The sequence below is a fragment of the Formica exsecta genome, unplaced genomic scaffold (genome assembly GCF_003651465.1).
Source record: "Formica exsecta isolate Colony F162 unplaced genomic scaffold, ASM365146v1 scaffold90, whole genome shotgun sequence".
In the NCBI taxonomy this organism is placed as follows: Eukaryota; Metazoa; Arthropoda; class Insecta; order Hymenoptera; family Formicidae; genus Formica; species Formica exsecta.
This window is the reverse complement of record NW_021853667.1, coordinates 500,424-527,703: the sequence shown is the minus strand read 5'-3', so window position 1 is coordinate 527,703 and position 27,280 is coordinate 500,424. Positions and strand designations below refer to the sequence as shown.

General features: G+C 37.7%; 7 protein-coding genes across 10 annotated transcripts in view; 2 read left to right on the top strand and 5 right to left on the bottom strand.

The window, feature by feature from the left end:
- The window catches only part of LOC115245052 (eukaryotic translation initiation factor 4 gamma 3-like), a 42,806-nt gene extending 35,152 nt beyond the window's left edge, over positions 1-7,654 (bottom strand). The window contains exon 1 of the mRNA XM_029823130.1: positions 6,637-7,654. Coding sequence (XP_029678990.1) covers positions 6,637-6,874 — 238 coding nt within the window. The 5' untranslated portion in view covers positions 6,875-7,654. The remainder of the gene's footprint in view (positions 1-6,636) is intronic.
- A 308-nt stretch (positions 7,655-7,962) lies between these two features.
- LOC115245051 (protein LZIC-like) lies at positions 7,963-9,184 on the bottom strand. The gene is made up of 3 exons (XM_029823127.1): positions 8,762-9,184; positions 8,517-8,652; positions 7,963-8,439 (listed from the first exon to the last, which is right to left on the bottom strand). The coding sequence occupies exons 1-3, from the start codon at positions 8,860-8,862 to the stop codon at positions 8,095-8,097; spliced, it is 582 nt and encodes a 193-aa protein (XP_029678987.1). The 5' UTR covers positions 8,863-9,184; the 3' UTR covers positions 7,963-8,094.
- Positions 9,185-10,055: 871 nt separating this feature from the next.
- LOC115245042 (protein LZIC-like) lies at positions 10,056-11,782 on the top strand. Its single transcript, XM_029823110.1, has 3 exons — positions 10,056-10,476; positions 10,586-10,721; positions 10,799-11,782. Exons 1-3 carry the CDS (start codon positions 10,376-10,378, stop codon positions 11,141-11,143), a joined length of 582 nt encoding a protein of 193 aa, XP_029678970.1. The 5' UTR covers positions 10,056-10,375; the 3' UTR covers positions 11,144-11,782.
- A 387-nt stretch (positions 11,783-12,169) lies between these two features.
- Positions 12,170-19,568, bottom strand: LOC115245036 (zinc finger MYND domain-containing protein 11). Of its 2 annotated transcripts, none has more exons than XM_029823103.1 (7): positions 19,437-19,568; positions 14,805-15,209; positions 14,390-14,720; positions 13,993-14,306; positions 13,239-13,730; positions 12,973-13,155; positions 12,170-12,879 (listed from the first exon to the last, which is right to left on the bottom strand). In XM_029823103.1, exons 2-7 carry the CDS (start codon positions 15,201-15,203, stop codon positions 12,757-12,759), a joined length of 1,842 nt encoding a protein of 613 aa, XP_029678963.1. In that variant the 5' UTR covers positions 15,204-15,209; positions 19,437-19,568; the 3' UTR covers positions 12,170-12,756. The 2 variants fall into 2 exon arrangements, with proteins under 2 accessions (XP_029678963.1, XP_029678962.1); XM_029823102.1 differs by having other exon boundaries at positions 18,631-19,439.
- LOC115245041 (pyridoxal phosphate phosphatase PHOSPHO2) lies at positions 18,328-20,707 on the bottom strand. Its single transcript, XM_029823109.1, has 2 exons — positions 20,580-20,707; positions 18,328-20,226 (listed from the first exon to the last, which is right to left on the bottom strand). Exon 2 carries the CDS (start codon positions 20,224-20,226, stop codon positions 19,480-19,482), a length of 747 nt encoding a protein of 248 aa, XP_029678969.1. The 5' UTR covers positions 20,580-20,707; the 3' UTR covers positions 18,328-19,479.
- A 784-nt stretch (positions 20,708-21,491) lies between these two features.
- LOC115245037 (ankyrin repeat, SAM and basic leucine zipper domain-containing protein 1-like) lies at positions 21,492-24,032 on the top strand. The gene is made up of 9 exons (XM_029823105.1): positions 21,492-21,628; positions 21,706-21,871; positions 22,018-22,146; positions 22,233-22,353; positions 22,479-22,584; positions 22,649-22,783; positions 22,842-23,191; positions 23,268-23,490; positions 23,567-24,032. The coding sequence occupies exons 1-9, from the start codon at positions 21,545-21,547 to the stop codon at positions 23,723-23,725; spliced, it is 1,473 nt and encodes a 490-aa protein (XP_029678965.1). The 5' UTR covers positions 21,492-21,544; the 3' UTR covers positions 23,726-24,032.
- LOC115245034 (conserved oligomeric Golgi complex subunit 5) overlaps positions 22,399-27,280 on the bottom strand; it is a 6,533-nt gene continuing 1,651 nt past the window's right edge. Inside the window, exons 6-16 of one of the 3 annotated variants that reach the window (XM_029823098.1) lie at positions 26,990-27,256; positions 26,783-26,903; positions 26,594-26,711; positions 26,368-26,508; positions 26,168-26,277; positions 24,926-25,199; positions 24,716-24,841; positions 24,537-24,645; positions 24,247-24,468; positions 23,964-24,161; positions 22,399-22,938 (exon numbers count right to left, since the gene is read on the bottom strand). In XM_029823098.1, the coding sequence (XP_029678958.1) occupies positions 23,967-24,161; positions 24,247-24,468; positions 24,537-24,645; positions 24,716-24,841; positions 24,926-25,199; positions 26,168-26,277; positions 26,368-26,508; positions 26,594-26,711; positions 26,783-26,903; positions 26,990-27,256 (1,683 nt within the window). In that variant the 3' untranslated portion in view covers positions 22,399-22,938; positions 23,964-23,966. Of the gene's footprint in view, positions 22,939-23,751; positions 24,162-24,246; positions 24,469-24,536; positions 24,646-24,715; positions 24,842-24,925; positions 25,200-25,504; positions 25,614-25,683; positions 25,810-25,893; positions 26,278-26,367; positions 26,509-26,593; positions 26,712-26,782; positions 26,904-26,989; positions 27,257-27,280 lie in introns of those variants that run through there. The other 2 variants (XM_029823099.1, XM_029823097.1) reach the window with 2 other exon arrangements.

Here is a 27,280-nt window from a genome sequence, read left to right as displayed (position 1 = left end):
ACGTTCTCATTGATTGTCGCGGCTGGATTAACCGGTCTGGAAAGTAGTTTTGTTCTTCGTTCAAAGCCCCAAGATATTTTGTTACACGGAATGCATTTGTACGTAATTCTCGTAACGAATCGTAGATCGAAGAAACGACGCGAAAAAAATTTACTTGTAACACCTGTTTGAAATATGAACGCAAGAAACGAGCAGAGACAAGCGTCGACTCCACGTATCCACGTAAATATCTTCCTCTAACGCAAAAAAAAAAACAAAAAAAAAAAAAAAAAAAAAAAAAAAAAAAAAAAAAAAAAAAAAAAAAAAAGAATCTAGTAACTCAAAACGATACCAATCAAAAAATAAACAAGCAGGACTACAATTTTCGTAGAGATGCGTATCGACGAAAACAAATCCGAGGATATGATGAACGGCTCTATAATCCAAATAATCCGATGATCTGTGCGACGTAACCGTAAAATAATCGTCTGCAAAGAGGGAGAGAGGGGATCGGCAGAAGCGAGCGAGTGAAGTACGGTTAGTTTCTCCCCGGATGTTCGCTGGCCTCTTTCTCCGAGCGAGCGGCCTTGCCAGGAATGCGCATTTTCTGCCGGTTCTCCGTCTTCTTCGGCTTCGATTCGAATCTGCAATCGCGTCGTGAATTGACCACCCTTTCACCTGTCGTCGCGTCGTTCGCGATCCTCGTTACTCCCAACGAGTATGTTTTAAAGTCGATCGTCTTTTCTTTCTAGTAAATTCGAATAAATCGCGCGAGAGAGAAAAAAAATAAAAGAAACAAGGAGTATACAAGCCGCTATCCTAAAAATTCCAAACATAATTTCGCGTTAATTCAGGAATATCCGAAAGGAAAAGAAATTTATTCACATTTCGTCTCTCAAATCTACGATTAATTGTAATAAAAAATTCGATAATTAAAGTTGTTTGCGTTTCAAATTATATCCCAATTACTCGTGTCCTTTGAACGAAACAAATGAAAATTGCCATATCCGTTAAGAATTATATAATGCTGCGTAAATAGAGAATAAAAGTGCAGCTTGATAGCAGAGATTCGTTTGAACGAGTAGGATCACTAAAGTCAACAATGACTAGATACCTAAAGGATATGGACATATATGTATAGTTATCGATTGCTATTGTGTCCTTAAAGAAAAAAAATATATATACCTGAGAAACGAACGCATAGTTTTCCTAATGGCGTCAACGAATTCCACGCATATTTCGTTTCGTGTTTTCTGTCCATTTGTTCTATTGTGTGTTTCTCAACGTGAAAAAATTAGATTTCCAATTTATCATAAATAATGCTAATGGACAGAGCATTTGGCATATTATCGCAGGATTAAATCTTGAAATTAATTTAATAATCGACTGTTTATTACTTAATTAATAATTAATTCAAACGAATACTCATCGGGAAAGAGAAAGGCCACTGATATGCGTTAGGCGATTATTAGCAGCGAGAGAAACACATTAAAAATAAAAATTCCTCTTCCTTCACAACAATCTTAATCATTTAATCTCATTTCTTAATTCTTTCGCAGAGCTAAAAGGCCAAATATAAAGAATCGATGTGCGAATTTCAATCGTCGACGTATTACGACGAAAAAGGAACGTGTCGTGTCTCGTCGATCAAACTTAAGTCAAAAATACATACGTGCTATAAATATATTTGCAATGAACGGGGCTGGATAACGTCAATCGAAAAGCGCCTCTCGTTTTGGCTTTGGAAAATATTGAAAATTTCTACGTACGATAAATCGCCTCGAGAGGATCCGGGCTCTATTTTAAGATAGGAGAAAAGAAAATATACGCGTGTTACAAAGCGTAAGAAGTAATCTCAAGCCGTAAAACTACAACTAGACTTAGCTGTCGTGCTCAATTTGATTGGCTCGCGCGAGTTATGCAATTTCATCCGCGACGCCCTTTGCAGCGAGTTCCTTACTCAACAAGACGTGACTGTCGACGAGACCTTGACGAGATCTCGGCAGACGATTCGTTTAACGGTGCGTCGTTTCTCTTCCGTTACGAAACAAACAAACGTGCGATAGTCGAGGTTTTTCCGAAAAACTCTCGAAAATTTTCCTCGGCTCCTATCGATTAAAACCGCCAAGATATTATCCTTATCGGCAACAGAACAGTAAGATAAGACGTCGAGTAAATTATACGTTATATACGTTTAATTATACGTTAATTATAAGCTCGCGTGCGGCAAATATACATTTCCGATTTACAGAAAGCCATTCCTCGAGTATTCACGAAATACCATTTCTCTTTTATCGGATCGAGAAAAGGAAGCGTAAGGGGGGAAAAAAAAAAAGATACCGTTATCCGGCCTGTCGAAATCTCTCGAGAAATAAAAGAAAAGATAAAAAGATAAAAATTGAAAAGAAGCGGAACCAATATATTTCTCGTAGAGTTAAATAAAATGACACGTGTTTAGCATCGGTGTCTATCGCGATGTCGATCCCTCGAGATATATATTGATCGTTCAAAAAATATCAGACGGATCGGCGCGACGGTGTCACGTGGCCGGACGCCGCGGCGACATCTCCCGGAAGTCGCGACGACGACAATTTGCGTAATCGCACCCCCGGTCGGCTAACGGCGTTGATAACGTCGTGCACGGGGAAAACAACGCTCGAGGATATAAATGACCGGCGCGAAGTACGGAAGTCAAGGAGAGGAAACGATCCCGCGCCGAAAACGTCGGCAACGAGATGACATCGCGCCGCTGATAACTTACCCATCAACGACGACATCTCCGCCGTGGCCGTTTAACTGCCTGCTTCGTCGTGACCGTTTGCGCTGGGCGGATGGATACGGTGACACGAGGATACGTCAGTTCGGGCACATGTTTATCGGCGCGTCTCTACTACTGTCTATCGGCGATTATACCGTCCGCCCCTTCGTCGGCGCACAGTGACACACGCGGTCGCATGTAGCAGCGGGTCCTCCTATGTATCGGGTGTGTCGAGAGAGAGAGAGAGAGAGAGAGAGAGAGAGAGAGAAAGCGCGATGGAAAAGGGAGACGAGTGGAAATGAGAAAATTATACCTCGCGCGCGTGATCAACCCGATGTTGACTTTGCGCGATATGTTACGGTACGTTTATAAACCACAGACGCGAAGGAGAACGCTTCGAAAGAAATTATATAACCTCCGCTGTGTGCGGGGAACTGATCGGAGAGACGACGACGGTGCCACTCTCTCTCTCTCTCTCTCCCCCCCTCCCTCTCACTCCCTTTCCCGTCGCGCGTTTTCGCGAGCGTCGACGTTTTCGGGCGCGTTAGTAGCGACCGGACACCTGGTCACGCGCGCGCCAACGTTAAGCGCCTTCGACAAGGAAACAAAAAAGAAAAAAAAAAATCGAGAGTATAACGCTTTCGACACGGCTCGCACTGCGACAATCGTACAACTCGACGGCGTTAACGATATACGCTCGACAACGCGAGAGAGAAGGAATGACAATGAGGCCTGTCGGCCGACTATACCGCACGGCGGCCGATTGCCACATGTACCAGCCGAAGCGGCCCGTTCGGTCGGGCTCGCGAGACTTCGGCCTTCTTACGTCTTATCCCTGCGGTGTTTCTTCTCTCCACGACACCGACCTTTTCGTCGTCGTCGTCGTTATGTTTCTCGTCTATCGTCGCTCCTTTTCTTCGCGCTGCGCTTTTCCGGGGGAAAAAAAAAAGAAAAAGAGAACCTTTCCCAGAAATGCCTCTCGACCGTTCGGATTCTTTTTTGGAATGCGTGCGGACGGTTTCACAAAAATTTCAAAAGAGAGAGAGAGAGAGAGAAAGCGTTCTTGTGAAATAGAGGCGATACATTATTACTGCCTCGGAAACCTAATTTTGATGAAACGCACGTTTCTATAATTGTGCAGCGGAATTTCGAAATAAAATTAATCGCCCGTTAATCTCCTTCCTGTTATCCTAATTATTATGTAGAATAAAAATACACGATTTTATCGTATCTCCTATATATTAACATATTCCTATAAATTCACGTAAGCTATTAAAATTTCTTTAATGACTCTCAACGATGAGTCTAACGATGAATAATTTTTTTAATATATTCTCTCTGCTAAAAACAAAATATTCACGACGATTCTGATCTTATTTTTAAATCTTTCTCTTAAGTCTTAAAGTACGTATTTTTAAATACTTTAAAGCACAAAATTCTTTTTAAATCTCTTCAAATCCATTTTCTTCAAAGGACGGATAATAGAAAATATGCATTACAATAACCCCTACGATTCCTTACAACATTCCATACTCTCGGAACAATTCTATATACAGGGAGAAAAGAATGTCGCTGCATGCGGGACGTGCTTTCAGGTACAAGATGAAAACGGTGTATTCGGTGAAATTCTTAACGGTATATTCTTATTCGGCAAAATTATCCCTGACGTGCAGACATACTGTTCTTATATATATATACATATATATCGAAGGCATATGCGCTTTCCCGGGACCGGGCAGGTATTCGATTATTGACGGTTGATAGCTACGTCGCGACTCGCACACGCACGCAGGAAGCTCCTCTGTCAATCTCCCACCTCCCCTTTTAATAGGCGCGATTCAACAGTTTGTTGCACGTCGGTGCCGGCCAATCGTAACCCGCGCCTCCCCTCGCCCACCACCTCTTCTCGCGCACGCTTGCTCCGCTTGTTACCCGGTCCGTTTATTTCGCGCGGCCAAAAGTCCGCGGGTCTCGCGAGACCTCGAGACGGAGGAGAGTACACGCGGGGAGAGGAACCTCCGGGGAAGAACTCTCCCGCAATCTCTCTCGTCGATACGAGGCCGAATGCGACGCTGATAAGCGGCCGATCGCCTCGATAAAGTATACTGCGACGCGATTTCTGTATTAGAGAGCCAAGACGGAAAGTGAAAGCAATAGGAGTCGAGAGCGGAATCTCTGCGCTATCGCGATTCGACTCCCGACTCGATTAATAATAGAAAATTCTTATTCCCTAATATATCATAAACGCTTTTTCGAGATGCGTATAATATCTCACCGATATCTTTTAGATAAGATCTTTTTGTATATGCGTAGACATTTTTATTTCCTTCCTCGATATAAGATATACGCAATGCAGTATAAATAGGCCTAAATAAATATGTATAATAAAAACAACCTTCGATTGACGATATATTTCCAGCGAGTTTCTCGTATCGATAGATGTTGCCTCCTATTGATAAGTGCTACTCGATAACTACTACCTTACCACTACTACTAACCGCGAGAAACCGCTTTAACGAGATTACGGAAGCCAGGAAAAGAGCATTGTGCTACGCTGTTCTACTTGCACGACCGAGTTGTCGAACTTCGGCGTGGCCGATATATCGCCGGGCAAATTGTATGTATACATGTAGTTTCGCCTTCATATAGATCCACAATACGCATATCGCAGTGGGCGAGATGGGAAAAAGTATAAATAGGCCTAAATAAATATGTATAATAAAAACAACCTTCGATTGACGATATATTTCCAGCGAGTTTCTCGTATCGATAGATGTTGCCTCCTATTGATAAGTGCTACTCGATAACTACTACCTTACCACTACTACTAACCGCGAGAAACCGCTTTAACGAGATTACGGAAGCCAGGAAAAGAGCATTGTGCTACGCTGTTCTACTTGCACGACCGAGTTGTCGAACTTCGGCGTGGCCGATATATCGCTGGGCAAATTGTGTACATGTAGTTTCGCCTTCATATAGATCCACAATACGCATATCGCAGTGGGCGAGATGGGAAAAATGAGCGGCTTCGCGAAACGAAAATGCAAATGCCGTCCTCTTCCTTCGTCGCGAGATACGTATTGTATTCTTAATATTTAAATGGCCGTAATGATCTGGGGTGGGTCATGTATTCGGGCCAACAACAGGTTATATTAGAGTGTAAATTCAGTTTTTATGCGTATATACTGGAAGAAGAGAAGAGAGAGAAGGAAGGAATTTTTGTTGGGAGGTGGTAGGAAATGAAAAATGGGAAAGCGCAGGCCAGGGTTGAGTCGGGAATCGAACCCGAGATCTCCGGGATGTGAGTCAGGCGCGCTACACACTGAGCCACCGGAGGCCCGCGAGATACGTATGTACGCGCATAAAATTACAGCGTGTCCTCTCTCTCTCTCTCCATTTTCTTTTTTCCCCCCTTTTATCTCGATCGGAGAGCCTCCTCCGCGTAGGAAAAGAAATCGCATCCCTCGGCGGATATAGGTTAGTCGTGTTTCGCGGACAGGGAAAAATAAATGGAGAGGAAAAGAAGAAAAACACGCGACGAAGGACGTCGTTCCCGTTTTCTCGCGGCACGCATAGTCACATGCCGCGTGGTGTCGTCCTAACCTCAAATAACACTTTTCCGCGAAATGCACGCGCGACAGGTAACATCATTGTGGGCGGGGAGAGGAGGAGCAGGAGGGGAGAGAGAGGATCGTAGACACGATACTCGTGCATTCTTAACGATTAAATATATATATCTAGATACACGTATCAATGCTCGTTTAATTAACCCGATGAAACGAGAGTAATATAGACATGACTCCTTGCGAGTTGCAAAAGAATAAAAAAAAATATGCGAGAGAGAGAGAGAGAGAAAATAACCTAAATAGCAAAATAATTAAGCGAGACTGAGGACTTACCGGTATTCAAGAAGCGGGTGTTCGTGGTCACGACAGCGCTGTAAGTCTGCGGGGAATGCACGACGGCCTGATTGAGGATAATTTGATGCTGATGCGACGATGCGTGATGGGCCTGCTGTTGCTGTGGCGCGGGAGGCGGCGGCGGTTGTTGCTGCTGCTGTTGCGGCGGATGGTGTTGCTGCTGATGATGATGATGGGACAGGTGGTGGTGTTTGTTCCCCTTCGTCGGCATGCTCATCGCAGGCGTGGGCCTCCCTTGTGCGAACTGTCCTTAGAAGCCTGCCGTCTTATGCGGTTCGCACTCATAGGTACGCGCTATTTTCTCCACGTGTTTTGCCGGGTCGCCACGACGGTGTGTCGGAATTATACACGCGGGACACACGACGTCTTCTCGAGGCAGGATATCGTGTGTATATATATATATATATATATATATATCTGTAGCCGTCACGCGTTCGGATCGTGCGATCTGCACAACTATCGATGGGGGAAGAGGAGGAGGAAGAGGAGGAGGAGGAACGGATGGGAGGGGAGGGGGCGATGTTGTGGGCCCGCGTGTGTAATACGCGCGGGCTCGCGATTACGTCTTCGCTCGCTTCTTTCTCGTCGTCGTCCTGCGTCCGCGATGGATCTTCGGCGGGACCTCAATCGTGCTCGAGGAGTTATCCACGCGAGAAGAGGATCCTCACCGCGTTGCGATTGTGCTCACTTGGCGCGATCGCTGGCCACGCGACGAGAGGCACGCGCTAACCGAGACTCGTAGCGCGGATAAATATGTCTATATATCGTGCTATCTCGTATCACGAGCTTGCCTAACAACGAGCTCACGTCTGTCCTACGAATGTTGAAACGTGTAAAGCGGGCGCCGCTAAATCACACGCACGTATTCGACCGCTCGCTCGTACCGTCGCGACCTTTGTAGAGATACTCCGGGATATACCGTAGCTTTTGGCGTTTTGCACGCCGTCGAGAGCTGCAGATACTAGAAAACAAATCCCACTTCCCTTCAACGATTCCCTGACAATTTATATCAATTTATATGTACCGCCGACACATGCGTCTCACACGAACTCACCGGTTACAATGCGGGCGGGATGTAAGTACGTGAGATCGATCGTAAACATGGGATTTGAATCGCTCTAATATCCCATTGGTCGTGCGACGAGCTCGTCGAACGTACTGATTGGCTGCCGAGACCCTAGAAATTTCTATATTCGGCAGCCAATCGGGCGCATCCGACCAACTAGTTATATAGATCTGTTCTTTATAGCTGAACTGGCTGCACTAGTTCAGAGCTTATCTTTCTCCTTTCAATGGGGAAATTTAATATAAAAGACCATATTATGTGCATTATTCTCAATAGCTTTAAAAAATCATAGTGACAAATTAAAAATAATATGGCCGATTGTAATAATAGTTACATTATAATTAATCACAGTCACATGGCTCTGTTATAGTTCAAGTATCTTGCGTAGCTCTGACTTCCTTGCAGACTACATCTAGAGCCATTTTACCCTCTTTCGCTGTTTCAGTAACTTGTACATACCTGGTGGTATCTACATTATTTAAGGATAATCGCTCTAACAACTGTAATTCAGATGGTTCCAACTTTTCTCCAAGTTGCCTCAAAGCGCTTAATATTTCCCCACGTTGGCGATCAGCGGCCTCTTTGTTTAATTTTCCTAGTTTTACGTCACGATCGATTTGGGATAGACGTTCCTTAAGTCCAGTAGGCTCACGCTTACCAAACATTCTTATTACAGCTGGTGTTTGAAAGGCTGCACTGATAGCTGCTTGAGTTGCCTATAAAAAATAGAGAAATATACATATTACAATATATTGCTTCACATGTTTAGATAAAGAAAACGTATAATACATACTAATTGCATTGCTCCAAGTTCATTAACTAATGTCATATCTCCAGATATCATTCTTTGTAGACTCTCGTTAAACTCGCGGAGCTGTTCCATTGTATCTTCCTTAGCTTCCTGATAGTCTGTTTCGTCGAGAGTAACTCTGTTCAAGAGAAACAGTCATATAGTTTATATTTTACAGAGTGTATACGATAAATCGACGAATCGCTCGAAGAGACTTTTATATTTCTTGAAAATATGTAAAACAAAACCTGCAGTCTTCCAAATCTTCCAATTGTTGTACAAGCCGATCCAATTGTTCTTCCAAATTCTTTCTGAGCCTGTCGGTCTCTGCTTTTCCATGAGAACTCATCTTTGATGAGTCGAATGACAAAAACGTACAAACGTAGAGAAACAAGGGAAGAAAACAATTGTACAGGTTATGTCAAAAATGCCGATACGTAATAAATGTATGTATAATTTCGTGCTTATCAAATAATATAAATTTGCGAGATTTGACTACTTTAAACGCAGAGAATTCTTTCTCACTCGTCATTTATATTCTAGCATACTTTGCAATGTCGCACAATTCACTGTAATAAAGTGACATAGAAAATATTTATAACGCAAGAATCGCGCGCGCAAATATAATTTTATGATATTAACCTTAACCTATAAGAGCGTTAGATAAGATGATTTTAATAGAAGTTTCTGAAAATATTTGGCGTAGACAATAATGTCAAATAATTCAAATTGCGTTTAAAACATTTACAAGTAACACAATTATATTTTATAACAAAATTAAATTCAAAACGCTCCCTGTAATAGAGGGAAAACTTGATTGAAAGTTCTGTTTTTAATTATTTAAATATTTTTTATTCTGATATCATGCATTAATAATATTAATTTCCATTATATATAAAGTCATCTAGCATTACAAAAGTTGTAACATCATTTCAAATTTGTTATAAAAGTTTGATCGACCAATCAAAGAAATCTTTCGTCAAAGAAATCGATTAGTCAATCAAATGGTGCTCCGATGAATAATTTTCGAATTTTAGATACATAGGGTCTGTTCTTTATAGCTGAACTGGCTGCACTAGTTCAGAGCTTATCTTTCTCCTTTCAATGGGGAGAGAAAAAGATAAACTCTGAACTAGTGCAGCCAGTTCAGCTATAAAGAACAGACCCTATGTATCTAAAATTCGAAAATTATTCATCGGAGCACCATTTGATTGACTAATCGATTTCTTTGACGAAAGATTTCTTTGATTGGTCGATCAAACTTTTATAACAAATTTGAAATGATGTTACAACTTTTGTAATGCTAGATGACTTTATATATAATGGAAATTAATATTATTAATGCATGATATCAGAATAAAAAATATTTAAATAATTAAAAACAGAACTTTCAATCAAGTTTTCCCTCTATTACAGGGAGCGTTTTGAATTTAATTTTGTTATAAAATATAATTGTGTTACTTGTAAATGTTTTAAACGCAATTTGAATTATTTGACATTATTGTCTACGCCAAATATTTTCAGAAACTTCTATTAAAATCATCTTATCTAACGCTCTTATAGGTTAAGGTTAATATCATAAAATTATATTTGCGCGCGCGATTCTTGCGTTATAAATATTTTCTATGTCACTTTATTACAGTGAATTGTGCGACATTGCAAAGTATGCTAGAATATAAATGACGAGTGAGAAAGAATTCTCTGCGTTTAAAGTAGTCAAATCTCGCAAATTTATATTATTTGATAAGCACGAAATTATACATACATTTATTACGTATCGGCATTTTTGACATAACCTGTACAATTGTTTTCTTCCCTTGTTTCTCTACGTTTGTACGTTTTTGTCATTCGACTCATCAAAGATGAGTTCTCATGGAAAAGCAGAGACCGACAGGCTCAGAAAGAATTTGGAAGAACAATTGGATCGGCTTGTACAACAATTGGAAGATTTGGAAGACTGCAGGTTTTGTTTTACATATTTTCAAGAAATATAAAAGTCTCTTCGAGCGATTCGTCGATTTATCGTATACACTCTGTAAAATATAAACTATATGACTGTTTCTCTTGAACAGAGTTACTCTCGACGAAACAGACTATCAGGAAGCTAAGGAAGATACAATGGAACAGCTCCGCGAGTTTAACGAGAGTCTACAAAGAATGATATCTGGAGATATGACATTAGTTAATGAACTTGGAGCAATGCAATTAGTATGTATTATACGTTTTCTTTATCTAAACATGTGAAGCAATATATTGTAATATGTATATTTCTCTATTTTTTATAGGCAACTCAAGCAGCTATCAGTGCAGCCTTTCAAACACCAGCTGTAATAAGAATGTTTGGTAAGCGTGAGCCTACTGGACTTAAGGAACGTCTATCCCAAATCGATCGTGACGTAAAACTAGGAAAATTAAACAAAGAGGCCGCTGATCGCCAACGTGGGGAAATATTAAGCGCTTTGAGGCAACTTGGAGAAAAGTTGGAACCATCTGAATTACAGTTGTTAGAGCGATTATCCTTAAATAATGTAGATACCACCAGGTATGTACAAGTTACTGAAACAGCGAAAGAGGGTAAAATGGCTCTAGATGTAGTCTGCAAGGAAGTCAGAGCTACGCAAGATACTTGAACTATAACAGAGCCATGTGACTGTGATTAATTATAATGTAACTATTATTACAATCGGCCATATTATTTTTAATTTGTCACTATGATTTTTTAAAGCTATTGAGAATAATGCACATAATATGGTCTTTTATATTAAATTCTTTATATTGTTCTTCTTTGCTCCAAATTGATGTAATTTGTACAATTTTGATATTACTTGATATTGTCAATACTCAAAACAATAATTTACATTATTGTGAATTCTATATGCTAAATACATATATATATATATTTATAGAATCAAACATTCCAAATTATTTATGAATTTAGTTTTAATGCAACAGTAATATTATGATTGTTATTAAAATAGAGGCTCTCTATACATATATTATCACATAAAATTTTTATCAGATATAAATAATATATATGTATATATAATTCAGAAATTCTTATGCAATTTTGAAAAAGATATGTGTGTGTATTATTTTATATTGCTTATAAGTATTTACTGTAATTATTTAATGCAACATTTATAAGAAATTAGATTTTATAGTATAAAGCATTAGATGCAACTTATATGTAATGCATCTCATATGTCGTATATTGTTCAGAAAATTGTTCTGTTACATGAATTATAAAATAAATATATTGATGTTTTTTATATGACTTTTCTATATCATTTTGTTCTACGAAAATTGTATTTAAATCTGAAAAGAATTAAAATTCTTAGAGAATTATAAGCAGATAATATATCAAAATAAATTATTGATACTAAATGAAAAAGATACACATTTGTTCATATTGACATGTATACATTTAGTTAAAATTTGTTAATACCATATTATCTCACATATGGAATAAAAACTTTATGCATCTAGAAAAATAATAGGTCAGATAATTTAGAATCTATCTAATATATCTTATGAATCACTTCTGCATATATGATATTGTAATTGTAACTATTTCTCTCTGGAACTTTCTTTTTTTCCCTGCAATCGATGGTAAACACTGGACCAGTAAGAGCAATAAATTTCATTTTACACAAATATCAATGTACAAAACTATGATTATTTAAAAATTATTCTGTCTTGCCGCTTGATACAATTAAAAATATTCTTTAAGATTTGCGTATACACATAACATTTCTTCCGCTTACAGAGGAAGTTTGCAAAGGCATATTGAACGGGTGTCAAGAATATATTAATGTGCTTCTACAGACTATTCTTTTATATATGTATGTATACATATAATTTACAAGTGCGATGCACTTTTATTTATGTGCAGAGTCTTTATTGAAACAGATACAATTATATTATTTATTTTTCACAACTTTATAAAATTTATTTGGAAAAATGATATTTTGTTCATCTTTATCTTTAATAATCGAAGTAGTATAGGGACATTTTGTATATATGCATTCATACATATATTATATATAATAGTAGTTGCAAGAAAACGTTCAAACGTTCCAAAGTTCGAACTTTAAACAGACAACAAGAGGGAGATAAACGCATTCTTGTACACTATAAAAATTATTTATGCCTTCATATATATAAAATGTGTTTCTCTTCTTGTTTATCTGTTTTTCTTTTGCTTATTTATATTATTGTACTCATTGCACATTTGTTATGTAAATTAACGTTTACGTCTGCATACTCTTTTATGTTCACGTTGCCAATGAACCTGTTGACAGTCTGTGCTGCAGTACGCGGTATTCCAACAACAATGATATATTGCCTCAGCTTCGCAATTGTAACACTAAAATAAATGGTATATGTTTAATAAAACGAGTAATATGTTAATAAAAAGAATATAGTAATAATAAATTTCGGAAAGACAAAAGAAAATTACCCATTGTTTCTTTTTGATGTCAGACACAAGTTGTAAGTGCCTATCGGTCAATTGTCGCACTTCTATCGCATGCTCCGCTTGTAATCTTTCCAGTTCTCTACATTTTTCAGTTTCTAACTCGCGGCGTAATTTTTCTAACGCCGTTGTCGTCGGTTGTTCTGAAGTTCTGCGTTCCCTCTTGATCTGCAAATTTAGAGTTGTCAAAAAAGTAATCGGATAATGTCATAACGCGTGTAAGTGAATTAGATACTTGGCTAAAAATTTACCTTAGCGGGAAGCCCATCCGTTTGAATCTGTTCTGTTTGAACAAGAACGCATTTCGATCTCGGTTCTTGACAACTAGACGTGACCATATCTTCTTGCGAACCCTCTTTCTTCAAACCTTGCGGGCACGTGCTCGTTATCCCTCTAGCAGGTTCGTCTTCTGCTACTGGTAAACAAGGTACCTGTCTTTCTTCGTTCTCGGCGTTATTTTCCGAAGCGTCTTCTTTATTATCCGACCCATCGTTTGGTGTCTGCGACTCGGTGTTGCCATCCGAGCTTAACCGTTCGACTCTCACTCTCAAGTCCTTCATTAATTGGTTTGGATTACTATGCGATGTACTCCTCGAACTCGACGATTCCAATTTCGGTATCTTTGCAGGTGGAGAATCATCTGTAATATTCGAATCTTCCTTGTTTTTTCCCAACTTTTGTAGCAAGTTTTGATGATGCTTTAGCTCGTCGAAAGCTCTGTTCCAAGCTGTTGATTTTTTTACCTATAGGATAGTGCTTTTGATAAGACGATAAATAAATACTTCTTTCTTAATTATGAGATCAAGTGCTGTGAATAAAGATTTGTTGCATACTTTCGATTGTTCTATATATACATCTTTATTTTTTTCACATTCTTGTTTCCGAAAATAAATGTAATTATTTTTAAATTGATTTTTTATAAAGATTCATGTTAACGGTAAACTCTAAGAAAGCCCAAATATTTTTACAATAATATAAAATAAAATAAAAGAAACTTGCATTTACCTGTAAACTTTGTAAAGTGGTAGAAATTGGCCGAATAAAGACTTTTTCAATGTTAGCTCTCATGTGATGACCTCCGAAAAAGCGCACGTCATATACATTGCCATTAACTTGCATGACTTTCGCGGGCCAATACGGGTATCCTTTTTGCTTCGCATAAACCAATTGGTGAGGTGGATTACACGGTATACAGAACCACATCTTTTCGGACTTTTCGTTCGATATACGATAGCAATCCGCGCAGCGACGAATTTCTTGAAGATCGTAACAACAGTCCTGATACATTACGCGGCCCATTTCTCCTATTACACTGTGACCTGCCAGAGTGACAAGATGATATAAAATATATATAAGATATGCTTCCGAAAGAAAAAAAATGCGCGTTAAGCTTATCTCCTACCTCCATGATATATTATGATGTTATGTAGAATATTGTGTGCGTCAGCCTCAAATTCGGCAAGATTATTGTATTCATTTTTGCTCGTCTTCGCGTCCATTATCGCTAAATCCATGTGATGTTTTATTAGAATTCCTGGCCGCCACGCGTCTTCGCCCTCGCTTACCCAGGTTGGTCCGGAGAAACCGTTGGCCGGTGTAACAATCGGATCATTGTTGAAGACGATGGTACGATTTGTGATTTCTGGCGGTAATTTAGCTTTCAAATGACCACACGTGAAACCAAGAATGTGATTGAGATCGTTCTTATCAGAATATACATCGCTGTTTATTTTCTAAAACAACAGAATTGTTCGTACTTTCAATAATCGTATCATCAGTTAGCAGGATACGTGTCAAAAAAAGAGCGCAATTCTTACCTCGCAAAAGTTACAAATCTTTAATTTCGCATTACTGGATGCGTGGCATTCCGGGTGATAGACTCTGTGACACTGCTCACAGCATTCGACTGCACCTGCTCGGTGGCACTTGCAACAGTACCAATCGTGGCTATCGTTCTCCGTTGTGCCTATTGGAGGGAATCTGTAACTCTCCTGCTCGATGCCGTTTTTCGTAGGCACTTTCTTCAATAGGACAAGACCATCCTCGACCGCCTTGTTGAGTTCATCTTGAGCTTCTTGTTCTGTAAAGCCGTAAACTCGAGCCAAATGCCGTACCATACGGTCATTACTAGGTAAGCTTCTCTGATGTACCGTGGTTTTGATTGTGTCCCAGATCCTCTGAGTCATAGACGAATCGCTTTTGCGACGTACAGACATATTGAACTACAACAAAAAACAATTTATACCAATTATATTAGTATAATATGTATGCTGTTTATTTCATAAATTTCAAAATACTCTCGCTTAAATTATCTGCAAATTACATATACAAAAAACAAAATCCTTAATCGGCGCGTTGTTTCACATATATCGTATCTGAACAATTAATTTAGCAAAGAAGGTCGCTGGAAATAACTGAAAATAATTTGAAAAAGAGATAAAATTCGAATAAGTTATCATATAAATATATAGTGTTGATTTCAGTCCCGATCAAGAGTTTGACCTGATATTTATGTAAAATAAAAACTTTCATTAAATATATTATACTTCTATTTATACTATGTAGTATGTGTAATATCTTATTTTAACAAATTTCGTGTAATTTATATAAAATAAATAATATCAAAAATTCATGTGTATTCTAACAACACGATTCACTGAACCGTCACTCGCCGTTAAATTGATAAGTATTCTGTACCCTCATGTGCTGTTAGCACAGTACGCTTCAATCTACATCAGGTATACTAAAACTGGGTACCCACATATATAGAGTACCCATATATATACATATATTAACAAATGCATATTCAATCTTTATTCAGTCTATTTCTATCGATCTTAAGATGCGGTAGTGAGTTTCAGTAATGATTGATATAAACGATATAATTTTTAGTGAATAGAGAGGGAGAGAGCAGAAAGGTATTTTTAATCAGAGACAATTCACTATCGCAATATGCATCCTACTGTACTAGCAGTAACAGGATACGTTTTGTTGTTGTCTAGTCTCATTACGTTTGTGTTTTTGCTGCGAAAAATATGCAGCAAAAAAAATAAATCACCCTTCTACATTTTATCAACTTCCGACGTCTTCAGTACTATATTAACAGCTATTATACTGCTCGTGAATCGCATCGAAGCTGGGATACGATTGAGCTATAACTGGCAGAACAATACATTGGGCGATATGCTCAATCGCACATGGACAATCGAAGAGGAAAAGAACTATCAATTTCCATTCTTGCAGATTCGTAATCTACGCGAGGCTGATCTCGATGTAACTTTAACATGCGACATGAAAGATATATTTATGCAGTACGGGATATTACTTGCTGCATTGACAAACGCATTTGTATCCTTACTGACTCTTACTTTACAGTGCAATCTCACCGCAGCGTGCATGAAACAAAGATGCACCGATATAATGAAATCACTAGTGAACGATATTCAGCTAAAGCCGAAGGATGTTAAAGTTACATATCGGGAAAGAAAAATATCGGAAGATGGACAAGAACCAGCGTTTCAACAAGATAATATTGATAATGTGAAGAACCAGAGCAGCTTCTTGCAAAGAATTATGAAAATTTTCAAATATCAAATCACATCTAAGGGAGACAAGCCGGCCAAGTTCTTCGTTACGAGTCATTGGCTCGTACCGTTCCTCGTTGTAGCTATTTTATACTTTGCCGAATACAACGATATGAATACTATTCGATATACAGAGAATACCGAATGCGTATTCGACAGTAATTTTCCAATGAATGATTTTTATATATTCTCAGACGTTGAAGATAATTTAAAGATTGCCGACTCTATGATATACACGACACCAGTGGGAAATAAATATCTTAACCAGAAGTTATCAAGCAAGATAAAACCAAGCAGCGCGGAAGTAGACGAGATAGTCCTTAAAGTTCAGAAAATCGTTAACAGTGTGTTAAATTATACAGGCAATTCTTCAGAAAATATAAAAAACGTAAATTTTGTCGCGACTTCCGGATCACAAAGTATGGCGGATTATGTGGCAGCAAATAATATAATGAACTATATCAAATATAATATAAATACTGATAACGTTACTAAAAGACTAAATGATACATTAACGGAGCAAAATGTGAGTATCGACGATGCATACTCAAACACAAATAATAGTAGAGACTCCAATCGAGATCTGCAAGCATCGTTATTTCATGATTTGTTGAAGAATACGTCGGAGCAATCGGATGTAACTACATTCAAGAGCTCGAGTGATGTATATGATACCCTGGATAAGGATGACAGCTATCAAGAGGATGCGCAGCTGTATCCTGCAAGTACAGAAGAGAATCAGAAGATGAATCAGAAAACTGGCAATATTGCCATCATGCAAAATAAAACATCAGTTTCCAATAATCAAATATACAACAATATAATGAAACGTATTCAAACTGCAATAAAAAATTACAATCGCACGATAAATCGACACGATAGCGCAAAGCAGCAGCCAAATTGGAGTTTGGACTACGTCCCGAAGAGAAAGCCGAATTCAATCATGAATCTATTTTCTAGTAAAAATGATGATTTTAATCATTACATCAATATAGAAATGAAAAATGGAACGCGACACATGATCAACGAATGCCTGGTTTCAACCAAATTCTTACAATTGTACCTGTTTGTATTATTCTTTGCGATATATCTTCTCTCAATTCTGTTATTCTGTATCCTGCAAATGCGAGGAAAGCACATGTGTAAGAGTACGCGCGCGATATTAAGAACAAAAACTGATGTTGCATCTACTTTGCTTCGCAACAACTCAAGCGAGGACAATAATACAACAATCATCAATGTATCTCCACGGCTATCCACAGATGATAAAGAAAATCGTCATGATGATTCAATGGAGGGATCCAACACGTCACAGGAAGTAAGGATCGATCATAGTAGCAGGTCAGATATAGAGACAATAAAAGAGGACCGCAAAAGTAACATGGAAATAAAAGATGAGAATCTGTTCTTAGAAATAGATTGCATGGTAAGAATATTTAATACCATCAAATTATCTATGATTCTATGCATAATTCTGTGGACACCGATGTTCTTAGGAACTCTACTGAGAGTATTCTCATGTATCCGTGCGCCTCAATGGTTAACCGATACAACATTTCTAAGCGCAATTTCTTTTGGTATCGTAAGAAACATCCTCAATATGTATATAATAAAAATTCAAGAGATTTGTAGCGATGCTAAAACGAAAGACAATAGGATACGTCCAGTTGAATAAATGCATGCTCTCAATACATATAGTTCCATTATTCAATATATTCAAATATTAATAAAATAAACAATAATAGTAATCATGATTAGTAGTGAATTATATATTCATAAACATCCATAAACGCGATGCTTTCAATACATATCTTTTGACAGCAATGCGGGCGAGAGAAAACTCCGTGCTCTTATCACACAAGATTCTACATTAGCAATTAGATAAACGCATTTTGCAATTAGGTCTAAGAAAAAAGAAAAAAAAAAAAAGAAAAAAAAGACGCGACATCAATACGAGTATTTCGCGTTCAGTACGGTAAATAGCTATCGATATTGTTACGGAAATGTGTGTTCCGTTATACAAAACGAATATTAATTCGTAAGTAGAGTGTTCGCTTACTGTGCACTTATCGCTTATCGCTTATCGTGAGTAAAAGTTCCACATTCGCTGTATAGACAATAGTCGACGATCGTTGGGGAGAGAGTGGTCCGAGATATCCGCTATTTCGAAAACGCGTGCTTGACAAAACTCCGCTGATTCTCGCAACTTCCGAGGAACGAGCCCGTGTGATATTTTCTTTATCTACGTCGACGCTCGCGATGATAATAACGATGTAACACGATGAATTAACGTCAAAGACGCGAACACTGTGCGCACGTCACAGACTCGACGACCTAGCCTAATCCCAGCGATGCGCGCGCAACTTACGTAATTGCACACCGACATTTGTCCCTGCGTGTCGCGCGATGCTTGCACTTTTGATTTAAATTTGTAAGGCGTACACCGTTCCATTTACGATAAATAAAAAGATTTATAGAATCGATAACGTTTCCTTAGAGTTTTTACTAAATTTATCAATCAAGAAACAGACTCGTTTTACTTTAAAAAATTCGACACACTTATATATACAAGTGATTTCCGAGACAACTTCTAGCGATATTATGCTTTTGATCGGATAAAACGATGTATAATCGATTTTTTATTATTTATGTAACAAAAGATATCTTATAATTAAATAGACAGATATTCCTGTAATGTATTCAGCCTTGTAATGTAACATGGAATAAATAGCGTTGAAGAGGAAAAAGGATTCGTTATTTAATATCTTCATCGAAAAGCGAGTCTTATTCGGGTGAATTCTCCGCGAACAAAACGGTATAAAATATAAAATAGGAAAAAGCGAGTATATATAATTTGTTAGTCACCTGTGAATATCTAGCTCTCGATTTTAGTCGATTAGCGATGAATCTAACATGCAATCCGGCTCGCGCGAAGCTCTACGATCTTTTCCAAGCTACGTCGCAAATCCCTACCGTCATCCCACGGTATGACTTTCGCCTTCGTCGATGCGTCACGGGGCAATTTGTTCAACGTCTCGATGAGCGCGTAACACTTGCGCGGACACGCCAGGTCGTTCTGCGAGAGACGCAGGATCGGGCAGAGATCGTTCTTGCCATCGCCGACGTAGATGATTCTCTCGTAGCGCTTGCCCTGCTCGCGTCTCTCGTCGATGTAGTCCATCAGTATCTGTCCTTTGCAGAGATTGACGGTGCTCAGCTGACATGTGTGCTGCGTGTGATACATGTCCACCCTCATCCTGCCATCGTCGTCGTATCGGGCCGGATTCGTGAAGATCCGCGATACGACGTGCTCGAGCTTCTTGCTCCTCAGCCAACGGTCGATGAATATGCTGTTGGAGTCGCTGATGATGATGATCTCGTGGCCGTTGGCGTGCAAAGCGACGAGAAGCGATTCCATAGCCGCGACCGCGGGTATGCCGACGATGGCGTTCTCGATTTGCCGGGCATCGATCGCATTCTCGTGCAGGAGCTCTAAGATCCTGCTCATGTACGCGATCCAGCCGCTGGACTTATAAAGGCCCTTCACATCCTGGGGTATCCTCTCGTCTGGTAGCAATCTTCGCGCCACCACATCGGTGTTGTCGTCGCAGATGGTGTGATCGAAATCGAACGCCGCTAGCACGCCGTGATGCATCTACATTGAAGCGCAATATTATCACAATTGTATACGCTACGTCGTGGAATCTACGCCAAGTCGAACTAGATATATCTTGCGACATCAGCATAATTTTAGTTAAACTGTCGCATTTTCAAGGTATTCTTAATTCTCGCTATATACAACCGGTCGCGTGTACATTTTTCTATATATATAGACTCTCTTCCTGCGTATCACCAATTTGAAAAGAGGCAAACTTTCGAATATTCGTCGATTGTGTATACTTGCAAATTGCTCAATTATATTTTTCAAATTGCATAATTACACAATATAATATTTATTATAATTGCATCGTTAAAATATATAATTATATTAATGTAAAGGATACTCACTGCTTGTTGCGTATGATATAGAAGATTTAATCGCAAATTTGTGCCACCTGCTTGATTCTATTGTATCGAAATTATTAAACACATATTATTGTCTTCTGGTTTAGATTATGGGATATATTGATTGATAAATTTTATACAATTGGGTTTCTCTTAACTCGTTTTGCTGTTGCTACGTGTTTATCGATTATGAACCACTATATACGTTCAGAAAAACATCAAATGTATTCGTATTTAGATTTCTTCTATTCTTTCCAATTTCTGGCTTTGTTCCACGTTAATTTGCCCTTTGTTTTATTTCCTTTTTTTCCGCCGTCTTGTCTCCTTGCTTTCGGAGACGGGAGGAAATTGTCGACGAAACTCGTTTCGGGTAGATACGTAGATTCCAAAGAGCCGACTGTATGTACCTATACTGATAGACAAAATTATTGAGCGGAGTGCTTTTATAGACGAGCGAACCAAGGATAAATAAACAACGAAAAACAAACAACGGGATTGTTACGAATTTGTATTAGGATCCCGAAATAATCGTCGCGATTACATTGAAATATGTCTCTTGGCTAACTATCAACGTTCTCTCGATTGTTGTTGCGCCACTCGTCGCTTCTAACAGCCTCTCTCGCGGTTGCGCGTGCTTTTTGGCACGCGATCGGAAACTCTCGAGAAACGTCAAAACGCTGAGGGAACGTGGAATAATGTAAAAATTCACAAATAATATTTTTAAATCTTACGTACTTTTTTAGCGTCTATTTTACTTGACACTCTCTCGTGATCCGTAAACAAACACAGATCAGGGTTAGATCAGGTCAGGTCAGGTCAGGTCAGGTAAACATTCGAACAGCGCACGCGTGACAAACCGGCTACCGGCTTGTCGCCGCCAATGACCCTGAATAATTCTCGATACTTTTTCGGCTTCTTTCTACGGAGAACGCTTTTACTTTATACGAAATAGTCTCATCGCATCAACAATGTCAAAATATAAATGTCTGAGACCTGCTGGTATGTCCGATGAGGACGATGGCGATGACGAAGATGACTATTTTTTCGAGGAGGTATGATTGATAGATATAGTTTTTGTGAAGCTATGTCAGTACTTTTCTCTCTTTCTCTCACTTCATTCTTTTGCTAGGACATCAAAGAGTGCAATTATTCTTCAAGGAACAATTCAAGGAAGACAGAGAACGATTTTAAAGATTTTGATGATGTACTTTCCAATGAAAAGCGTGCTCATGAAGATTATATGATGAAAGCATGTATAAGTGGAGACTTGAATGCGATACAGAATCATCTTGAAAGTAAGTATTATCACATCACTTAGAATATACTTTTTTTTACACTTTAAATTTTAATCATTGATTATATGTAAAATAAAATCAATTATTGAATCAAATTCAATTATCGAATGAAGATTACTATATCAAATATTTATGTGTGTCTTTAGATGCAGTGTATGATATTAATAAACCTCTGCATACTGGATGGACTTTATTGTTGTATGCCACTTCATCTGTGCAAGTAGAGATAATAGAATATCTGCTGGCACTTGATGCAGATCCAAATAAGGATAAAGGTATGCATTGATATTGTTGTTTCATCCATTTTTTTCAAGTTTTATGTAAATTTATGTAAATTTTCTATAATTTCCGTATTTTACAGAGGGCTTTACACCTCTTATGGCACTGTGTAGCTCCATAAAGGGAACAACTGAAAGATCTCTGAAATGCCTTGAATTTTTAATGCAAGCAAAAGCTGATGCAAATCTTACAAATAAACGGAGGTAAAATTAGGAGATATAATTAATTTATATATAAGAGAACTGTGATTTTTTTATGATGTATATTGAAATTATTGTACTATTATTATCTAGCTATGTTTCATTAATACAAATAATTAATTTTACAGAGAAACAGCTCTAATGTATGCTTGTATGTCGCAAAATGCGGAATTTGTCGCCGAACTTATAAAACATGTAAATGATATTAATGTCTGTGATAGCGATGGAAAAACTGTAAGTTTCAATCAGTAACTAATTATCGAAATATTTCTTCCATAAATCGTTGATTCGGTTATAGGCCTTGAGCTATGCTGCTATATCTAATAAGCCTGATATCATCAGAATTCTTTTGGAACACAATGCAGATATTTCATTGGTAGACAAAGATTTTTTATCTGCCAAGGATATCGCGGATAAAAAAGGATTTGCAGAGGTAATCAAAATATCTTTGCTTTATCGCTAACAACTAATTTTTTGTTTTTACTTTCTAGATATCTGCTCTGTTGGCTAACGACGAAGAAGAGAAACCAATCACTTGCGAAGTGTTTGATAGAAGAACTTGGAAAGATTTATTACCAGATTTGTACCCTAGAAAAAAAGAAGTTTTAGATGATTATATATTAAACATGCTGTCGGGAATGGATTTGGAAAGTTATAAGATTCTGTTTCTAGGAATAAATCTTAAAACTTTTTTGCAATTGACAGAGGATGAAATTTGCGATTTAGGAATCGATATCACTGTTCATAGAAAACAATTCTTAGAAGGTTTGGAAAAATTTCATCTTAAAAAGTGGAATGTGGGCGTCCTTGGCAGTATAAACGATACGAACGATATAAATCCGTATGTTTTATATTTTCTCATAACATTTTGTTTAGAATATGCACAATAATAAATGTACATGTATACATAATTGCAGTATTTATAATAATATAATATCACTGGCAAATGCAAAGGAGAAGATTGCTGTAATAGGTGCTAGTTTTGAATATATAAAAAATAATTTGATGAAAGCTGCAAGCGAAAATATCCATATTTCTCCTTTAGAAACATTAAAATATGAAGAAGAACTGAGAGAAACGCAAAAGAATCTAAAAAGTTTAAAGAATGAAATAAATCGCATTAGGAAACTAGCGCGAAAGGTATAATGTAAAGCTAACATCTAAATTTTATAAAATTTTATCATTATTTACTGCTTATTTATATTTTTACTTGTAGATTGATAAAGAAGATGATATCGGTGTACCTGCAATTTATATTGGCCCCAAGAAAAATAAATCTAATTGGACTATATCGTTAAGCATTACACTAATGGTGGGGTTATACTTATGCAAAACAACATACATTCAAAAATTATGGAATATCTATAACACATAAGAATATAGTATTTTTTCAATATCTCCTTTTTTTTTTACTAAACAATTTTACACTTGTGAACATTATATTATTGCATAGTACAAATAAGCTTATATTGTAATGTATATAATGAATATTAAGAAGTAAACTAGTAACTTAGTAACTAAACCTAATTTATATGGTTTGTACAAGTTTAAAAAAATATTTTTTATACAGAGAACAAATATATATATATTTCGCTAGTATATATGTGACATACCTTTTATTGACTTGAATGTTCTCTCAAGTTAGCCAATTTCATCATTTGTGGAAATAAAGGATGGAATGATGGAAGATTTTGTTGTCGAACTGTTAATTGATAACGTTCCAACGGTCCACTACATAGAGTTAATCTATCTCTTTCGCTCGGATGATTGTCCATCCATTGAGATAATCGGCCTATAGACCATCCGGCGCTCTATGAAACAAACAAAACGATTATTATTTTGTTAATGCTGAACATGTCTATAAAATAAATTGGTATATTTAAGAGATCCATTCACCTGATGCGGTGACGCTAGTTCGGGCGGTGCAGCAGAAAATAGATGCAGGAGAATAAGAGACGGCGGCACGCTGCTCTCTCCTTGCCCTTCCAAAATTCTATCCACCATCTCCTCGGGACTGAGGGGAAGTAAAGTTTTTAGCGCCCGTAAAGTTCTATATTGCTGTTGCTCGAGTAGACTCATCTGGCCACCGCGACACAACGGTGCCACTGCTACCTCCATCTAAAATTTTGATCTGTTACATCTATCTATTCAATCTAAATTTATTTTTATGCGAAAGCGACATATACCTGAGCGAAATCTACTAAAAGTTTTGCTTTCCCAAAATCAGTCAGAGGTCTTAATAAGCAAGCATGGCGCACGAATAACTCTATGCATCTAGATACGACGGTTTTGCAGCTGAAAAATGATAACATTCAATAATTCTTTATCAATGTACAAAATGAACAAAGACAGAGAATTAACTTACCATTCGGCTACAATCAATTGATTTTTGTATGGTAATAAGAATGTATTTACAGATCGTAAAATGAAACCTTGTAATTCTCGCATGTAAAGCGAACAGCCGATTTCTTTTCCTAAAGGGCTACTTGTCCTAAAAAATTGTATTAATATTATACAACATCAGATCAAACGCACACAGGCACAAGTGGAAAATAAAGGAACAGGAATAACTTACTCTCTGAATTCAGGATCATCATGCATCGTTAAAATGATGCTTTCGATTGCATCGCTAATAGAAGTTAACAGCGGCGTGAGTACACTCTTCGTTAATGTATCTGTCTCTTTGAGTGCCATGGTAATAATAGCACTCCCTTCGGAGGATAATCCTCCCGCTAGATTCGCTATCACGCGATTCGTCTGATTCGCGAGATAATGCAGAAGATTTGTGAGCGTAATATTTGTCTGCTGACCAGTGGTTGGAGAATCGATTACTTGGCTGGCTTCACCACCAGTTACAACACTTTGCTCACATTTTAAACAGAATAATCTTATTGCTTAGAAAATAGATGCAGGAGAATAAGAGACGGCGGCACGCTGCTCTCTCCTTGCCCTTCCAAAATTCTATCCACCATCTCCTCGGGACTGAGGGGAAGTAAAGTTTTTAGCGCCCGTAAAGTTCTATATTGCTGTTGCTCGAGTAGACTCATCTGGCCACCGCGACACAACGGTGCCACTGCTACCTCCATCTAAAATTTTGATCTGTTACATCTATCTATTCAATCTAAATTTATTTTTATGCGAAAGCGACATATACCTGAGCGAAATCTACTAAAAGTTTTGCTTTCCCAAAATCAGTCAGAGGTCTTAATAAGCAAGCATGGCGCACGAATAACTCTATGCATCTAGATACGACGGTTTTGCAGCTGAAAAATGATAACATTCAATAATTCTTTATCAATGTACAAAATGAACAAAGACAGAGAATTAACTTACCATTCGGCTACAATCAATTGATTTTTGTATGGTAATAAGAATGTATTTACAGATCGTAAAATGAAACCTTGTAATTCTCGCATGTAAAGCGAACAGCCGATTTCTTTTCCTAAAGGGCTACTTGTCCTAAAAAATTGTATTAATATTATACAACATCAGATCAAACGCACACAGGCACAAGTGGAAAATAAAGGAACAGGAATAACTTACTCTCTGAATTCAGGATCATCATGCATCGTTAAAATGATGCTTTCGATTGCATCGCTAATAGAAGTTAACAGCGGCGTGAGTACACTCTTCGTTAATGTATCTGTCTCTTTGAGTGCCATGGTAATAATAGCACTCCCTTCGGAGGATAATCCTCCCGCTAGATTCGCTATCACGCGATTCGTCTGATTCGCGAGATAATGCAGAAGATTTGTGAGCGTAATATTTGTCTGCTGACCAGTGGTTGGAGAATCGATTACTTGGCTGGCTTCGCCACCAGTTACAACACTTTGCTCACATTTTAAACAGAATAATCTTATTGCTTTCCCTACATTACGAGACACTACAGTCGAGAGTCCATCGTCCACCAATGATACACTCAGTTCACTGTATGCAAAATATATCTTTGTATTTTCTTACAAAAAGGTGAATAAGATATACATGTATATATACATGATAAATATTTTCTAAACTTACTTTGTAATTGTACGAATAAGACTGTCAATTTCATCATGTGTCGGTAAACCTTCTCCAGAAAACATATTATGTACTGGATCCAGAAGCCGAGATACCGAACGCGATAAATATGCATTTTCAAAGGGTAATAAAACATTGCGACTATATTATAAAAATATATGCGTTAATGTAATGCTTTGTATACTGTTATTCCATCAATTTATTATATATGAGATATTGTACTTACTCTATACCGTAAATCCCAATACTGTGAGATCTTTCTTTCAAGCGTTTACTCAAGTCTAAAAATATTCTTAAAAATTTTGGATATTCTCCTTCTAGCGCCTGTTTGACGAACGATGATCCTACAACACACATATAAATTAAATTTTTATATTTAACTATAAGATAATTAATATACATTTATATAATTTACCTTGAGCACGTTCAACTAAAACTTTTGCGAGCAGGGCGTTTATTTTATCCCAAAACTTTTCGGACAAATTGTTAAAACCTTTTGTATGATGTTCCAACAATACTCTTTGCAGCAACTCGATCTAAATATAAAATAATGCTTTCTGAAAACTATTGGGTTCTAAAAGTAAATAAAATGTATAACATTACATAATTTTTGTCCACTCACCTGCAGGCACTGTGTATATAAAGTATCTTGGAAAAGTCGTTCGAGATTTTCCCAAATTTTTGTGCGTAAATTTCCGGACGATCCAGGCGATGGAATTGCAGCTCTGCCGGGCGCTCCACGTTTACCAAAATCTTGATTTGTCATCAATGATACATCCAGTGATTCTGTAGAAATTCTTTCTATGTCAGAAAGGGTAGACTCTATAGTTGTGTCCACAGCTCCGTCAATTATTCCCAAGTTTTGAAAAACCTGCACAGCTGTGCTTACCTATTCATTATATATATATATATA

Coding starts and splice junctions, on each gene's coding strand:
- LOC115245051 (XM_029823127.1), bottom strand. CDS start 8,862: ATGAGTTCTCATGGAAAAGCAGAGACCGACAGGCTCAGAAAGAATTTG. Junction 8,653..8,761: donor GAAGATTTGGAAGACTGCAG/GTTTTGTTTTAC, acceptor TCTCTTGAACAG/AGTTACTCTCGACGAAACAG. Junction 8,440..8,516: donor AACTTGGAGCAATGCAATTA/GTATGTATTATA, acceptor TATTTTTTATAG/GCAACTCAAGCAGCTATCAG.
- LOC115245037 (XM_029823105.1), top strand. CDS start 21,545: ATGTCAAAATATAAATGTCTGAGACCTGCTGGTATGTCCGATGAGGAC. Junction 22,585..22,648: donor GTGATAGCGATGGAAAAACT/GTAAGTTTCAAT, acceptor ATTCGGTTATAG/GCCTTGAGCTATGCTGCTAT. Junction 23,192..23,267: donor GATACGAACGATATAAATCC/GTATGTTTTATA, acceptor ACATAATTGCAG/TATTTATAATAATATAATAT.
- LOC115245042 (XM_029823110.1), top strand. CDS start 10,376: ATGAGTTCTCATGGAAAAGCAGAGACCGACAGGCTCAGAAAGAATTTG. Junction 10,477..10,585: donor GAAGATTTGGAAGACTGCAG/GTTTTGTTTTAC, acceptor TCTCTTGAACAG/AGTTACTCTCGACGAAACAG. Junction 10,722..10,798: donor AACTTGGAGCAATGCAATTA/GTATGTATTATA, acceptor TATTTTTTATAG/GCAACTCAAGCAGCTATCAG.
- LOC115245041 (XM_029823109.1), bottom strand. CDS start 20,226: ATGCATCACGGCGTGCTAGCGGCGTTCGATTTCGATCACACCATCTGC.
- LOC115245036 (XM_029823103.1), bottom strand. CDS start 15,203: ATGTCTGTACGTCGCAAAAGCGATTCGTCTATGACTCAGAGGATCTGG. Junction 14,721..14,804: donor AGATTTGTAACTTTTGCGAG/GTAAGAATTGCG, acceptor CTGTTGTTTTAG/AAAATAAACAGCGATGTATA. Junction 13,156..13,238: donor CGGATGGGCTTCCCGCTAAG/GTAAATTTTTAG, acceptor CTAAATTTGCAG/ATCAAGAGGGAACGCAGAAC.